Genomic DNA, 14215 nt, shown 5'->3' with positions numbered 1-14215 from the left:
GCTCCCATCGGAGAAGGAATCGGAAAGATCAGGGACTTGAATCCGTATTCTCCCACACCACGCACACGACCTTCTCAACAGCCTGCTGAACTCAACCCCAATTATTCAGCATGGCATGATATCGGCCTCCGGTTATTTGAATTCTTGTGAACTCTCTCCCCCTTCCCCCCATCCTCCAGTCATCATCCCCGTCCCCTCAAAGGTTCCATGCAGTCCATACGCACGGTTCGACTGACACCACTTTCCGGTTTTCATTTGGGGTCCAATACCCGCCGCAGGCGGTTTCTCAAATACGGTGTTGACTTGATTCGATCAGTTTCTTCGACTGCCTCAACCTCGAGAAGTGTTCATTCGGTTAACACGTTGAGGCCCAATGCACAAGGAATTCGAGATTATGACGATACTCCTGGACGTACACTACGCATGGTCATATTCGGCAAGCCCGGAGCTGGTAAAGGCACTCTCAGCATGAGGCTGGTCAAGAAATACGACATCACGACTTTGTCCACGGGTGACTTGTTGAGGATGCACATTCAGGAGAGGTGTGTTATGATCACTGTTATAGTCTGTTATCTGGACTGATTTTATCAGGACGGAGGTCGGACGACAAGCAGAAGCGATTGTCGCCCAAGGAGGGCTAGTACCTGATGAACTCATGCTTCAGATACTTACCGGGAAACTCGACCAACTTCATAGCAAGGTACATGGATTCTGCGATCCGTTCTTGAACGTTATTGAGCGGTTATCTAGCATTGGATATTGGATGGGTTCCCCCGTACCTTACCTCAGGGTGAACTATTGGATGCTCACCTAAAGTGTGTATCATGATGTCCTCACGGATGACCGGCAACTCACTATTGCACACTATTGTACAGAAAGCAAGGGCTACCCCTCACACTCGTTGTTAATTTGGACGTACCCGACGACGTTATTTTGAGTCGGATTTCCGACAGATGGGTACACCTTCCATCCGGACGAGTATACAATATGTCCTACAACTGCCCTAAAATCGACGGCTTTGACGATGAAACTGGGGAGCCCCTAGTCAAAAGACCGGATGATAACCCAGAGGTCTTCGCCCGTCGTCTCCAGAAGTTCTACAGCACCACTTCCCCTCTCATCGCCTACTACACCAACCAGGCCAATCAACGAACTCCGGCACGTCCTCATCGCAATCCTCACCAGCACCCACATCAGTTGGCCTTCCATGTACAACCACCGCATCGTCTGGTTTTCAAGACGCTGACAGGAACAACGTCCGATGAAATATGGCCCAAGTTGGAAGCGACAGTAGTGGGTGCCTTTCCCGGGATCCGGGAGAGGCCAGAGAGCAGAGAAGGAAGAAGAAGGCATAGTCTGAGTGACGCGATCATAGCCAGGGGTTCTCCCAGAGATGCAAGCCAGAACTAGAAGTAAAACTTGCCCCACTCTTTTACTTTCGTTCAATTTCTCCCCTCCATAGGTTCATATGGATGGCTGTATTTTTATTCATTCGAACTTTGCACTCCGATTATTATACTACCCCCCCCTTCGTCCCAATGGTACCTTAATTCACTTCATTACCATTAACCTGTGTGTATTTACTGCCGAACGCTGATTCTCTTCCCAAAGTTACCTCACCGTAAGCCATACCTAAAATGATATCAGCGATTTTTCAAGCATCGAGAGAAGTATATCAGCCTACATTTTTACTGGATATAGCCCCTCCGGTAGTCCCTTCTGGACCTGTTCTCTCACTACTTCCAAACCGGCTGCTGAAAATGCAGTTTTCCAGGCTGCATCCGATCTAACAAGACACGTTTTCATCTTTATCAAAGCAACGAAGCACAAAATGTCAATGTACCTCGTGAAGCTGGAATCCTCTTCATCAAAAGTAGTTCTAGGACCACCACCCGATGAATCCGAACATAAATTTTCCTTCACCACTATCAGACTACGACCAGGATACCCATTGTCCTGCCTCAGAGCGATTTTACTCCTCTTGAAGAAAGCGATCAAATCGTCGTCTTTCAGATGGCCTAAACACCACTGACACCAGATGACATCGAAACCAGAGTCGATATCGTTCATTGGGTCTTCTGATGTCATCGACCCTACCCGATTAAGATATTTTGCTGATTCTGAGAGGAGGTGAGATGGGTCACAGCCTTGTAGGGTACACTGGATGAAAGTGACGCTTTTGGATTTATCTGCTAGACCTGGCCATTGAGCGTGTTTGGATATAGAATGGTCAGAGACTGAGAGGCGTGCGCTGGACAGTGCTTGTAGGATGAACGATTCGACAGGTTCGAGTAGTACCACATGTGGTATGAGATGCAGTAGAGTCTTCGAAAAAAAAATAGAACTTATGATGCTTTCCAAAGTTTTTCACGAAGGACGTTACTCACATCACGAGTGACTCGTCCAATGCCTGCACCAACGTCTAGAGCACGAATGGGGAGACGCGAGGAAGATACATTCAGAGGTTTTACTGCAGATGGAACGGTACACAATTCCGGGAAAAGACTGAGAAGGAAGAGACGAGAACCGAGGGATTCGACGCGAGGTAATGAACCTGACCCAAAACCACCTAGCACCCCTTCACGATAACGAGTTAAGAAGAGAAGACGAATTGAATAAAAGTATGTTCACCATCGACTGTGGCAGGTTGACTCGTCCAGTACGCGATTCCGTCAGACACGTTTGGTTGAACCATGGATGCGTAAACAAATCACAACAACGCGTCCTTATTCAATTTCACCGTCAAGAATGGAACCTCTCTTTCTTCCAGACGAAGATGAAACAACCATTCCTCGGGCTCCTCCACCCGAAGAAATTGACCTTGACGAGCTCTTTAAGGACTTCGAAGAACCAGAAGGAGACACTGTTATTGAAGACGAGGAGACGATCAGACGGCGAGCAGTCGCGAAAGCTAAAGCAACGTACGAGAAGACGAGGAGCACGCTGTTACCGAATGTCAAACAACATCAGATACTACCCAGTAGCTCGCCCCCGAGGGATGTCGACAATGGTGCGGGCGTAGGTCGGGGTGATCCCAAAGACAAGGAGGGGGAGATGAAAGAGAGGAGGAAGCCTATGAGGCTGGACGAAGCCCGGTTATTAGGGACCACGGGTTTCCCTCAACTCATAAACGACACAAAAAACTTTCGAGTGAAGGGAAAGGGACACGAGGCACGTTTCATGTTTCTCTCGATCGCGCGTACTTCTGACATTGGTTGTTGCAGGCGACAGATTTGAATCGTCTTCTCCAAGTTTATCAGTTCTGGACTCACCGAATGTATCCGAAATCCCAGTTCAGTGATACCGTGGAGCGCATTGAGAAGATATGTCATTCAAGGAGAATGAATGTACGTTAAAAGTCAGTTGGAAATTTCAAGTCTAACTTGTCGCCGCTCAAGGTTAAATTGAGTGTTTGGCGAGACGAAGCTCATGAGAAGAAGGTGGAATCATCTGACGAGGAACCTGGCGACCAGGTCATCGACCTAACTCAAAATGAAGGTGATGGCGCGGATAGTGAAAAAGCCCAATACGCATCTTCTTCTCCCGTCCCAATTACTCGGCCTCCGTCATCTCCTGACACATCGGGACGAAGTTCAATTGCCGAAGACGAAGAGTTTGATGCTGCTTTCAAGGAAATGGAGCATAGGCAAGAGAAGGATTTGGCAGCCTCCAGCAGTCAAGTGGGGTTGCCGCCATCCAATTCATCGCGTAACGACGGTATGGATGTAGATGAGGAGGAGCTGTGGAATGCATTCGACGAAGCACCTAATATTGGAATGATGACTTCTAGTTCTGCGACCGATTCGTCAGCCGTCTCGACGAGCGGAAAGGCTAGTCACTCAATGGACGATTATGACGACGAGGACATGTGGGACGTTGTAAGGGAGTATGAGCAGACGAAAGGCGAGGAAACGATAACTTTGTCGACTCAGGTCACATCGAACCTCATGGAGAACGCTCAATCGACCCCTGAAGTGGGATCTACTTCTGCGACCAGGAGGAAGAGCACGGTAGAGGAGGACTGGGATGAACTATACCTGTAATTTAGTACTTATCATTTGGAGCACGTATTTGAGATTCATGTGAAACCGTTGACAATAGATGGTCCGAGTGTTGAAGTTGTATATTCACCAAGAATTTGTTCGGGTAAGTATCTCGTAGAATACAGCTGTTTCGTGAATGAGAGTGAATGTAGGATAACATCGAAGCAGAAATATTCATTAAGAGCGTGAAGTGGGGGAGTCGTCGGCGTCAAAGATGGGGTATAAATGTCGTCCATTCGACTTCTAGAAGAGCACCCTCAGGAAGGCTTCGCAGCAGAACGAACGGAAGAACGACTAGGATACACCGAAATACAAGGTAGATGAGCAAAGCAAACTGACTCATTACACCGAACACGCGAGGATAACGAAGAACTGCACGTCCCAACAGTTGTAGGATGAATAGTATTGGCCTGAGCAACTTTCCGAGAAATCCTTCAATCTTCCCTCGGAAAATCACCCTAATGATCGACTGCGCCAGAAGGAAATAGGAAGGGATCAAGATCAAGACCACCGATGAAACTCTCCACAACCACTGTTCCTCGGCATTTGAGAAGGTAAAATTCCACGCAATCCAATGGACACCTCCGAAATAAATTCCGATAATCATCTGGGCTACACCAGGTATAGTTGTAGTCGACCTTCTTATATCCGTCCGAGGTAGACCGCAGTGGAACGTCGGGACACGTAGGGATTCGTCGTCGCGCATTTCAGCAACAAACACCGTGTCATTGACATGAGTTGTGTCGTAATATGTGTCGTCTCCATGAGAAGGGTGCCCTGTTTGAGTACTTCCTGGATTTAGAACTTCTGGAAGAATATGAATGGCACGCAGATAGCGAATGGCGGTGTACGTGCTTGACGCAAGTCCCGCAACGGTACGAGAGAAGTAGAAATACATTGATCGAGATGTCCTGTGTGCTATACGTGTGGGCGTGAATTTGGTAGCTTCTGGAGGGACAGCGGGGAAGAATGAAGACCCTGGTGTCTTTTCGTGGTTGAAGGGAATGGCGAGGGGCAAGACATTGCCATGAGCTCCAGTTCCATCGTCAGCATTGCATTGAGATTGCATGTTCCGGAGAGATGCGTCCGTGATATCCGCAGTTTCTGTCCCATCGAGCGACGGAGTGTCGTGGAAAGAAGATGTAACAAGAGGTGAAGTAGGGTGGAGACCATGTGTGCGCAGCCGACACAGCAGACGAACGCGGACAGCACAGTTGACATTCAATGGCTTGTTGTACCAGAAACCATATGTGAGAATATTTAATGAAGCAAATGCAATTGTGACCACTTCGAGTTCTGTGAGAGGTAAACGCAATATAGCGCGGGCGAGAACCTGCAATAAAAACCAGGTGGTCTGGAACAGGACCAGAGTTTTCGACAGGGCATCCCCTTTGCTTTTGTCTTCTATGTCTCTCTCTGAAATGGTTGGAAAATCGATCCTGCCTTCATTCTTCAGCTGTATCATTTCATGTAGTCGTAGGCTGGATATCGGGTTCCCTTGGTCATCTTCGAGCACGAATCCTCCCATGATAAGAAAAAAACAGTGAGTCATTGTCCACTCTGGTACATCTGCACGATATATGCGATCAGTGATCGGTAGGTGAGGAATAGGCGAATATTAATATTAAGCGCGGAACTCACCTTCCATTGAAGACACCTGTTGTTTGATGTATCTTGCAGCAAGCCACTGCCGCAAAGCCCATACTGTGGTGTACTCAGGGACCAATATCCCAAGAAGCATTATCATCGCTCTCCTAGATATAATTTTCCAATAGGAATCTTTCGGACTGGGGATGTTCGGATGAATAGCAAGCCATGTGCATGCAAAGATGGTTGTAATACAACTCCAGACAATCTGATATTCCGTTCTGGCGGGAGTTGAGTCGGCATTGGGAGCAGATACGAGACTTGACATGAAAGCTGTTACGGACAACACGCATTTGCCGATACAGGTTTCCTTTGACAGCCTCTTGAGCTGATACGATATGAAGACCTGATTTCGTGAGCTGAGGTTTGTCGAAGGAGCTGTCAGGGCAAGGTGCCGGCCAGCACGGCACGGGATTACGTATCACGATGCGCATGATGGTTTGCCGACGTCGAAGGGAGTGAAACCACGTTCTTGAGTTCATAGAAGGCACTGAGTGCGTCCGGGAGAGTCGGGCGATAACCTGAGCTCCGATATCACCGACTTTCGAGGCTAAACCACCTGGTGCCTGGACACATGGCTTGCAGCCCAAATATGGAAGATTTGTCCGCGCATAAATCTGAGCACATGCCAAGGAACCATTTCTGCAATTGACATGGCAAGTTAATGGGTGAGGCGGCATGGTTCGCCGATGCGACACATTCCCTGCCAATCATCTCATTGCCGGAAGGGATTAGCGTCGCCACCATCCTGCTTGTAGATAATCATAGTCATCGTAGCTCGTTCGCTTTCAATTATCATAAACATGCTATGGAATATACATTCAATGCTTGAAGCTAGGGTCAATTGCACTGGCATTTGCCCAGTATACCTTGCTCGGCCGTGACGCGTGACTGCCGCCTCGGCTATCAGCTTGCCATTCGACGACCCATTGATTCACACATTTGGCAGATCCTACAATGCTTCAGCAAATGCCCAAGGTTTGTATAAAAAGAGTTCAACATCCCAAGCTTTTCAACCAGCAAAAATGGTCGCCTTGATCACTCTCGCCCTTTCTGCTCTCTCCCTCGTGTCTGCTGGTGCCATTCCCAGTGGCGACGGTGACGTTCAATTAGGCGGCTTGTGGGTATGTTTCTCGGCGAGTGTCCGCCACCATGGCTAAAAGAAAAAATTGATTTCAAGCGCAACGTCGTTCCCACAAAATGGGATCCCCGGAGCCTGTGGTATTGTAAGTGTCCTACCTGTTGCCGAGGCTCATCTTGGTAACATAGACATTAGGTTCACAGAGACAGCGACCTGATTGCTGCCATTGGTACCATCTGTCCACATCAAACTTGTATGACTTTTGCTAATTCTGGTGACAGATGTCGAGCGTTATGGTGACCCCAATACACAGTCTGTTCTCTGTGGAAAGCAAGTATCAATCACAGATATTGCCAACGGCAAGGTATGTCGGTATCGTTCGCTAAAAATAGGTGCTAATCCCGGTGCGCAGTCTGTCGTTGTGACCATCGCCGATGCATGCGTTCTTTGCGAGAACGAAAATTCCTTTGATCTCTCCTTAGCGGCCTTTCAAGCGCTCGACAATCTGAGTGCAGGTATCCTCAGCAGTAAGCATTGTTTGTCTCATTTTGATTCGATGGCTGACCTGCACCTTTACAGTTGAATGGAGTTTCCTTTGACGCGTTGCTCTCTTAGATAATACCGTGTTGTAGCGTAACATTGACCGCCGCATCGGCTATCACTAGGCCATGGGATTGCCTGGACAGCATGGCTTGCGGCCCAGATATGGAAGCGCTTACACTACTGAACATTAAATAAAACTTTTATCTGAAAGGAAATTATTTGCCATCGCCTCGGGTTCAAATTGAATACACTTTGATTTGGTAGTCTCCTGCAAGTAGACTCAATGTCGTTAACTCGTGTTCTACGGTTTGTCGACCATTCACAATGCAGGCATAATAAGAAATCGCGCAGATCATCATCGGGCAAGTGTTTATAAATTTTTATAAACCTACCTCGGAGAACTTGTTCCCGTCAACTATTGACGTTCGGCTTCCGTATGTGAACTGATATGTATATAACTTGAATGACTTGACAGAAAAAAGTGGTGTTTTTGAGTTGGTTATGGTTCGAGAGTTGTGCCGCAACGACGACTCGAAAAAGGCAGGTGTTTATAACAACCCATAGCCCATCAGTCACGGAACGTCACAACAACGTCATCCCGGCAACATATCGGCAAATCTCGCGTGGCCAACGCACTGCTTGCGTGTTTTGGATATTTTGTCGGTCAAACAAGACGCAGCTCTCCGCATGGAGGGGATTGCGGCAGATGTCACGCGAAATGGAAGTCGTAACAAAATCGAGAACTGTGCGGCCGCAAATTGTTCTTATGCACTATAAATTGACATATAACTCGATAATTAGTATACGAACATATCCCAAAAGTTTTTAGCACCATCCCGAGTGAAAAACTTGTATAAATCCGGCGATTGTTGTACCCAAATTTGGCAATTTTGATGTCTTCATCCTCTGCCGAAAAGAGCTTCCCTCCATGTTCCCTCAAAGTCAATGCATAGATTAGTAGTTTAGAGGTAGTTCTTTCAATCCCGAGTGTTGTAGCACAAGACAACCGAGCGGGACAAGAAAAAAATCAAATTTATAAACACCTACCCGGTTATAAAGCCATAACCGATGATAGTATTAATATTTTGAGAAACGTGAGTTGCACATGTACGGTGCCAGCGCTGAATTAGTGTAGACTATTGATTTGGCTGACGGCTTCCACGGCAAATATTACACCTCCACTGGGACAATGTGCCGAAGGTTTGTATAAAAAGAGTTCAAGATCTCTATCGCTCAACCAGTAAAAATGGTCGCCTTCACTCTCGCCCTTTCTGCTCTCTCCCTCGTGTCTGCTGGTGCCATTCCCAGCGGCGACGGTGACGTTCAATTAGGCGGCTTGTGGGTATGTTTCTCGGCGAGCGTCCGCCGCCATGGCTAAAAGAAAAAATTGATTTCAAGCGCAACGTGGTTCACACAAGATAATAACGTCGGTACTTGTGGTACTGTGAGTGTCCTACCTGTTGCCGACATTTACACCTTTTTTTGCTGACATATGCTTTAGGTTCACAGCGACAACGACCTGATTGCTGCCATTGGTACCATCTATCCACATCAAACGTGTATGACTTTTGCTAATTCTGGCGACAGATGTCGAGCGTTATGGTGACACCGGAAAACAGTCTGCTCTCTGTGGAAAGCAAGTATCGATCACAGATATTGCCAACGGCAAGGTATGTCGGTATCGTTCGCTAAAAATAGGTGCTAATCCCGGTGCGCAGTCTGTCGTTGTGACCATCGTAGATGCATGCGTTGCTTGCGTCAACGGAAATTCCTTTGATCTCTCCTTAGCGGCCTTTCAAGGGCTCGACGATTTGGGTGTAGGTATCCTCAGCAGTAAGCATTGTTTGTCTCATCTTGATTTGATGGCTGACCCGCACCTTTCCAGTTGAATGGAGTTTCCTTTGACGCGTTGCTCTCTTAGATAATACCGTGTTGTAGCGTAACATTGACCGCCGCATCGGCATGCGAAACCTCTCTCTTGACAGTCATCATGGGCATTTCTGTCCGTTCTCATCTTAGGATTATTGCCTGTGCACGACTTGTTTCCACCGCATCTTCCTCTTCATCATCCTTTCCCTTTCCTACTCATCCTCGTCCAACTCCTTGGGACATTTTCCACCTTCCTCATAATGCCTCTCAGCAGCAGATAAAAGACAGATGTCAGTTTCCACAATTTCATTCTAGTCCATGAATTATCAATTGTCTTTTAGATTATGAACTTGTCCGTGCCCATCATCCAGACTCACCCTCCTGTCGACTTCTTACCTCAGAGGTTCGGCATGCTCGCTTTCAAGCAATAGCCGCAGCGTATGATTCACTTCGACGAGGTCGCAGAGGTGGTATAGGGAGCTTTGATCCATACACCGAAGAACTGGCTCGAAGGCGCCATATCTATTACAAGCATTATCATCGACGACACCAAGAGGAAGCAATGGCCCCTAAATACACCTATCCAAGATATGACTGGAATTCGAATCCGGATGACAGGTGGAAAGACTACATGATCATTGGGTTTGGCGTCATCGTACGTCCCATTCTCGCCGTCAAATAGTTGTTGACCTATGTGTGAAAGTCACTTGTCATCGGAATCGCGCCAGGCGTATTTCTATACCCATATTATGTTCATAAGAGACACCAAGAAGCTGTCTTCAACCTGTCCCAAGCACGATCAGAAGCACGGTTGGTTGGCGAGCAGAGGATGAGAGAGATGAGGAATCGAGCGAACGAGCTCAAGTCGCGGGACGATTCGTAAAACAGGCGTGTCCCACTTTTGAACGAACAATGTATCATAGCGCCTCCGTTTGCATCATACATGACAGATTGTCGGCTTTTAGAACACTTGCTTTTTTAACCGACCATGCTCCGTTTTCGACCTCTGAGACGAACTGACGGATAATATGAGAATACAGGTATCCTGCAGAACTCCAGCTCAACTCACCATCATCTAACCTCGATTTTATAGCTGCCCAATCGTTACCCATCCTTTGTTCGTAGGCTGCAAGGACTGACGCGAACATGGGTTCGGAATCCGGATGCGTTGATAAAAATGCGCGTTCCAGAACATAGAGATCCACGGCTTTGTCTTCTGTAAGAGTCGACTGGAAAGCCAACCCAAAGTCGATCAAAATCTAGAGCATCGTGAGAACTTTCAGGGATAATACAAGAATTTCCACACCAGCTCGGCTTGAGAGGACTTGATAGGCCGAATCATCATGTTGGAGGTAGTCAAATCTCCGTGAATCACATCTGCTTTGTGCATCTTCGCAATTTCCGTGCCTACCAAGTTCATGATCTCGTCTGTGTGAAGTACGAATCTTATATCCGCTCCCGCATCGAAAGGGTGTTTGACGTACCGATAGAGATTCCATATTCTTGTAGAAGATCGACCTCTTCATTGTCCTCTCCTTCTGCCTCACCAGGTAAAAGTTTCCTGACGCTCTCTCCCTCTATCCATTGAATCCCAAGAACACCATTTGTAGCATCTACCATTCGTATACCAGGAACATTTACACCCGCCCTGCGTGTAGGGTAAAAAAATAATAATCCAGTTAAACAAACTTTATAGGCTTACCGTAAACATCTCAACAGCGTCCTCGCCTCCCCTGCTATTCGAGAACGAGTGAGAGATGCATCGAGCGTTGGATGCCGATACTGTTTCTGGAATCTATGCTTGAGGAGAATCGGTGAGGAATTCGATGTAAGTTGAGCTTTGTACACTTTCTGTCCTATCGAGTCAATGTCATTATCGGGACTGAATATCACAGGTAGTAAAAAGATACTCGCAGCTTCTGCTCCTTGTGATATAAACAAGGCCGAATCGATGAGGTTTTGTGAGGCAGACATTGGCGTATATATGGTGGTTTTAGGCAAGGTAAACACCGCCACGGACGTGAGCTCGAGCTTACAGACGCCATGACCCAGGATAAATGTCTGCAAATTATTCTGCTCTTTCTCAACTTAATGAATACTGAATTCAATAATCAAGCACCTTACGCTGCAATATCTAACGTTCCTCTAATCAAGTCCCCAAGTCTTCGGGTGCCTCAACCGGTAATCATAATCTTCCTTCCTCATTGAAAGGGACCCAAATGTCGTTCTGCAGGTACAGCTGCCCCCGGATATTCACCCTCTTCCTGATTCTGTAACAGCATACGTGCGTCTCTGACACCGTTGATTTGGGAACCGTCACCACCTTACTCGCAGGACACAGTTTGCATATCCTTTCACTCTAGAACCTCACGTGTTGGCTATGGAATCCTCCAGAAGAGAAACCTTAGCTGCACACACCGTGAAGCGCGAGGCGTATTTAAATGCACGGAATGACGAGAAGGAGCGAAGGCGTCGGGAAGCACTTCGGAAGATTGCACCAGGTTTTGAGGGATCTGTTTTGGTACCGACAAGAGCGTCTTCCGCACCGGCACATCCCTTAGAGCAATCTTCATCCACTCCATCCTCTCCTCCACCGGGTCACAGGCATACAAGATCAGTAATGGATGATCTAGTAGATCACCTTGCAGCTTTGGATTCCAACAAATCGTCATGATATCACAGTAGAAGGATATATGTAAGGTGAATGTAGATAATATGTACATGATGCGATAGCACAGCGGGCTAATCAACCTCCTCTGGTGCCCACAAGACACACCGTCCGCTGGCGTTTCCACTGACTGCCCTCTCAACAATTTTAGGATGAGAACATGTCACAGCTTGTACAGCAGTGATCCTACAGGGTCTCGAGGTGAGCGCGTAAAGAAAGAGTATTTTGAATGTTCACTCACTTCGTTCGATCAGATAATTTGACGATCAAACTACCCTACAGAGACGGTCAACTTGGGAACTCGGAGAGCGATGCTAATTGCGCGAACCTTGCTAGAGAAAATATCCAGAGAATGCTGCATGTTTCCGACCTATTGTTGAATTGACTGGAATGAGGAGGCGTTCTAGGAGGAGTGATGGATAACTCGCCGTAAAGTGTGGGTAGACGTCAGGATTGGGATTCCACTGAGCTTTGAGGACTGTCAGCCACCGACCCTTCAAGGAAGCATCGGAAATCAGAAGACTAGTCTAGAGTCTAAAAGGTTTGACATCGAGACGACGTACGGTTTGACAATCATGTTTAATACGGTGAACGGGGCGCGAAGACGAGAACTTATCGTTTGATTCAAAGACGGAAGAATCGAAATCCCAGACTATCAGCGGAATGATCAGTCGAGCTTTTCAGTAACCGGGAGAAGAAATGACCATCACCTCTTAGTGCGTCATCGTAACTCGTGCTCACAATACTTCTTCCACGAGGATCCCAATATGCTGAGCTTACGGATTTATCGTGTCGCCATTCTGCACGGAGGCACCCAGCCCCCTTCGGAGAATCAATGAACTGATGCACCGTCTCATGATCAAATTCGATAGGCGTTGATTTAGAAACGAGGGTCTGAAACTTTCGGACGTCCCATACTCTATCAAACAAGGTCGGAAACATTGTTGAACATGAATCGCCAACAGAAACGTACTGCATCACCCGACTCAGACTAGCGGTGGCAAGAAAATGAGGCCTCGTGGGATTCACGCTCACGCACCCGACCTTCTGCTTCAGTTCTGCGATACCATACCAACGTGCTTTGGATTTAGGTTGACGAAGGTCGAGATGCGTGAGACCCCCCGCAGTGTCCGATATCCACATTTCGTTTCCAGATGCGGGAAGATCGACACTACAGACAAGAACACCATCATCAGACCTGAAAACCTCCCGCGAAACACCGGTGGTGAACGACAAAGTGCGAACAGAGCAATCGTACGAGCTCGTGTAAATCTGAAATAAATTTAGCCAAATTCGAGGAAATGTTCAAACTTACAGTATGAGAATCTGTTGGGTCTAGCTTGAGGGAAGATATCGACTAGAAAGATTGAGCTAAAGCAGAGTGGAGATAGGTTTAGTTGAACGCACTGATTTGGATGTCGCGGGCCAGTGAACCTGTAGACGCCAATACTTTCCACCTTCACGGTCGTCCGAGTTTCCTTCCTCGTCATCATCATCCACCTCTACAGGAAGTGCCTGTGCATCCCATATACCTAGCTGACCATGCTTGTCTAACGAGAGATTAGAGATCGGCAGAGTAAAGGAAGAGAGGACGACAAACCTCCGAAGAATATAAGATCCTTCGTCACTTCCGGATGGTATGCAGCGCTGTATATCCTATCTTGCGTGACCTTCGCTCGGGATACGACCTTCAGGTTCTGAAGCTTTTTTCGAAGATCTTCGACCTCCCTTTGCTCCTTTTTGTCATCGTCATACACGTACGCTTCAGGATCTGCAGTACGTCTCCGTTGCTGTGACAGAGCCTGGAGCTGATCTGAAAGAGAGGAAGCTTCTTCCGGATCATCTTTGGTAAGAACTTGTAAATCAAGGTCTTCATGCCGTGGTCGTTTAGCAGCCCGAGCCCGTTCCTCTGCTTCCAAACGCGCTTCTGCGTCTTGTGCGCGTTGCTCTTCAAGCTCAGCCTTGAGAAGGGTTAGAAAACTCGCAGAACTATTGATATACTGATGATATGATGTACATGCCTCTCGCTTCCTCTTCTTTGCGGGACTTTCGTTGGGGTCAACAATATGTCTCAGACGAGCGGATTGTCTCCTAGGTCCTTCCACCTCACTCTGCTCTTTCTTTGCCTTCTTAGTTGGCTGAATAGGTTTTGCCTTAGTTTTTGGAGGAGGTTTGGATTTTTCTGGGAATCCGAGCTCGTCGACGGCCTGCTTGAGTTCGAGCTGCTCTAGGATCGCACGGTTTCGAGCGATATTTGCTTCACGTTCCAGTTCGCTGGAGGTAGAACTATGAACAAACGCATCAAGCTACAGGTCAAGTTACGCACTACTTTGATAGCTCGGGCATGATACCGTGATTTAAGAC

At 47.4% G+C, this 14215-nt stretch overlaps 10 protein-coding genes across 10 annotated transcripts; 6 read left to right on the top strand and 4 right to left on the bottom strand.

Moving 5' to 3' along the window:
• Positions 1-90: 90 nt before the first annotated feature.
• E1B28_008869 (uncharacterized protein) lies at positions 91-1568 on the top strand. The gene is made up of 4 exons (XM_043153703.1): positions 91-542; positions 592-700; positions 751-815; positions 876-1568. The coding sequence occupies exons 1-4, from the start codon at positions 208-210 to the stop codon at positions 1408-1410; spliced, it is 1044 nt and encodes a 347-aa protein (XP_043008988.1). The 5' UTR covers positions 91-207; the 3' UTR covers positions 1411-1568.
• On the bottom strand, positions 1467-3036 carry E1B28_008868 (uncharacterized protein). The gene is made up of 6 exons (XM_043153702.1): positions 2926-3036; positions 2632-2863; positions 2388-2578; positions 1844-2325; positions 1685-1786; positions 1467-1632 (listed from the first exon to the last, which is right to left on the bottom strand). The coding sequence occupies exons 2-6, from the start codon at positions 2693-2695 to the stop codon at positions 1617-1619; spliced, it is 855 nt and encodes a 284-aa protein (XP_043008987.1). The 5' UTR covers positions 2696-2863; positions 2926-3036; the 3' UTR covers positions 1467-1616.
• Positions 2722-4087, top strand: E1B28_008867 (uncharacterized protein). The gene is made up of 3 exons (XM_043153701.1): positions 2722-3171; positions 3225-3347; positions 3399-4087. Exons 1-3 carry the CDS (start codon positions 2749-2751, stop codon positions 4041-4043), a joined length of 1191 nt encoding a protein of 396 aa, XP_043008986.1. The 5' UTR covers positions 2722-2748; the 3' UTR covers positions 4044-4087.
• A 20-nt stretch (positions 4088-4107) lies between these two features.
• Positions 4108-6064, bottom strand: E1B28_008866 (uncharacterized protein). Its single transcript, XM_043153700.1, has 2 exons — positions 5685-6064; positions 4108-5612 (listed from the first exon to the last, which is right to left on the bottom strand). The coding sequence occupies exons 1-2, from the start codon at positions 5956-5958 to the stop codon at positions 4252-4254; spliced, it is 1635 nt and encodes a 544-aa protein (XP_043008985.1). The 5' UTR covers positions 5959-6064; the 3' UTR covers positions 4108-4251.
• An 826-nt stretch (positions 6065-6890) lies between these two features.
• E1B28_008865 (uncharacterized protein) lies at positions 6891-7370 on the top strand (the record flags this gene model as incomplete). Its single annotated transcript, XM_043153699.1, has 5 exons — positions 6891-6916; positions 6975-7000; positions 7053-7135; positions 7184-7298; positions 7351-7370. 5 exons carry the CDS (start codon positions 6891-6893, stop codon positions 7368-7370), a joined length of 270 nt encoding a protein of 89 aa, XP_043008984.1.
• Positions 7371-8560: 1190 nt separating this feature from the next.
• On the top strand, positions 8561-9219 carry E1B28_008864 (uncharacterized protein; the record flags this gene model as incomplete). Its single annotated transcript, XM_043153698.1, has 6 exons — positions 8561-8652; positions 8713-8758; positions 8816-8849; positions 8902-8984; positions 9033-9147; positions 9200-9219. 6 exons carry the CDS (start codon positions 8561-8563, stop codon positions 9217-9219), a joined length of 390 nt encoding a protein of 129 aa, XP_043008983.1.
• Positions 9220-9304: 85 nt separating this feature from the next.
• On the top strand, positions 9305-10066 carry E1B28_008863 (uncharacterized protein; the record flags this gene model as incomplete). Its single annotated transcript, XM_043153697.1, has 3 exons — positions 9305-9473; positions 9525-9838; positions 9887-10066. 3 exons carry the CDS (start codon positions 9305-9307, stop codon positions 10064-10066), a joined length of 663 nt encoding a protein of 220 aa, XP_043008982.1.
• Positions 10067-10161: 95 nt separating this feature from the next.
• E1B28_008862 (uncharacterized protein) lies at positions 10162-11157 on the bottom strand (the record flags this gene model as incomplete). Its single annotated transcript, XM_043153696.1, has 5 exons — positions 10162-10199; positions 10253-10442; positions 10490-10611; positions 10668-10831; positions 10886-11157. 5 exons carry the CDS (start codon positions 11155-11157, stop codon positions 10162-10164), a joined length of 786 nt encoding a protein of 261 aa, XP_043008981.1.
• E1B28_008861 (uncharacterized protein) lies at positions 10897-12259 on the top strand. Its single transcript, XM_043153695.1, has 6 exons — positions 10897-11036; positions 11100-11242; positions 11300-11364; positions 11417-11467; positions 11525-12052; positions 12106-12259. Exons 2-5 carry the CDS (start codon positions 11227-11229, stop codon positions 11855-11857), a joined length of 465 nt encoding a protein of 154 aa, XP_043008980.1. The 5' UTR covers positions 10897-11036; positions 11100-11226; the 3' UTR covers positions 11858-12052; positions 12106-12259.
• Positions 11926-14197, bottom strand: E1B28_008860 (uncharacterized protein; the record flags this gene model as incomplete). Its single annotated transcript, XM_043153694.1, has 11 exons — positions 11926-12037; positions 12093-12127; positions 12180-12221; positions 12280-12345; positions 12415-12503; positions 12562-12770; positions 12825-13123; positions 13167-13208; positions 13259-13401; positions 13452-14125; positions 14178-14197. 11 exons carry the CDS (start codon positions 14195-14197, stop codon positions 11926-11928), a joined length of 1731 nt encoding a protein of 576 aa, XP_043008979.1.
• Between the last annotated feature and the right edge of the window lie 18 nt (positions 14198-14215).

Source organism: Marasmius oreades, chromosome 5 (assembly GCF_018924745.1).
Source record: "Marasmius oreades isolate 03SP1 chromosome 5, whole genome shotgun sequence".
NCBI lineage: Eukaryota > Fungi > Basidiomycota > Agaricomycetes > Agaricales > Marasmiaceae > Marasmius > Marasmius oreades.
The sequence above is the reverse complement of the archived record's forward strand: the minus strand, read 5'-3'. Positions and strand labels throughout refer to the sequence as shown.

Coding starts and splice junctions, on each gene's coding strand:
- E1B28_008869 (XM_043153703.1), top strand. CDS start 208: ATGCAGTCCATACGCACGGTTCGACTGACACCACTTTCCGGTTTTCAT. Junction 701..750: donor TCGACCAACTTCATAGCAAG/GTACATGGATTC, acceptor GCGGTTATCTAG/CATTGGATATTGGATGGGTT. Junction 816..875: donor CTATTGGATGCTCACCTAAA/GTGTGTATCATG, acceptor ACTATTGTACAG/AAAGCAAGGGCTACCCCTCA.
- E1B28_008868 (XM_043153702.1), bottom strand. CDS start 2,695: ATGGTTCAACCAAACGTGTCTGACGGAATCGCGTACTGGACGAGTCAA. Junction 2,326..2,387: donor TTGGACGAGTCACTCGTGAT/GTGAGTAACGTC, acceptor TTTTTTTCGAAG/ACTCTACTGCATCTCATACC. Junction 1,787..1,843: donor GAGGATTCCAGCTTCACGAG/GTACATTGACAT, acceptor GTGTCTTGTTAG/ATCGGATGCAGCCTGGAAAA.
- E1B28_008867 (XM_043153701.1), top strand. CDS start 2,749: ATGGAACCTCTCTTTCTTCCAGACGAAGATGAAACAACCATTCCTCGG. Junction 3,172..3,224: donor TGAAGGGAAAGGGACACGAG/GCACGTTTCATG, acceptor TGGTTGTTGCAG/GCGACAGATTTGAATCGTCT. Junction 3,348..3,398: donor GTCATTCAAGGAGAATGAAT/GTACGTTAAAAG, acceptor TCGCCGCTCAAG/GTTAAATTGAGTGTTTGGCG.
- E1B28_008866 (XM_043153700.1), bottom strand. CDS start 5,958: ATGTCAAGTCTCGTATCTGCTCCCAATGCCGACTCAACTCCCGCCAGA. Junction 5,613..5,684: donor ACAGGTGTCTTCAATGGAAG/GTGAGTTCCGCG, acceptor TATATCGTGCAG/ATGTACCAGAGTGGACAATG.
- E1B28_008861 (XM_043153695.1), top strand. Junction 11,365..11,416: donor GTCTTCGGGTGCCTCAACCG/GTAATCATAATC, acceptor GTCGTTCTGCAG/GTACAGCTGCCCCCGGATAT. Junction 11,468..11,524: donor CTGATTCTGTAACAGCATAC/GTGCGTCTCTGA, acceptor CGCAGGACACAG/TTTGCATATCCTTTCACTCT.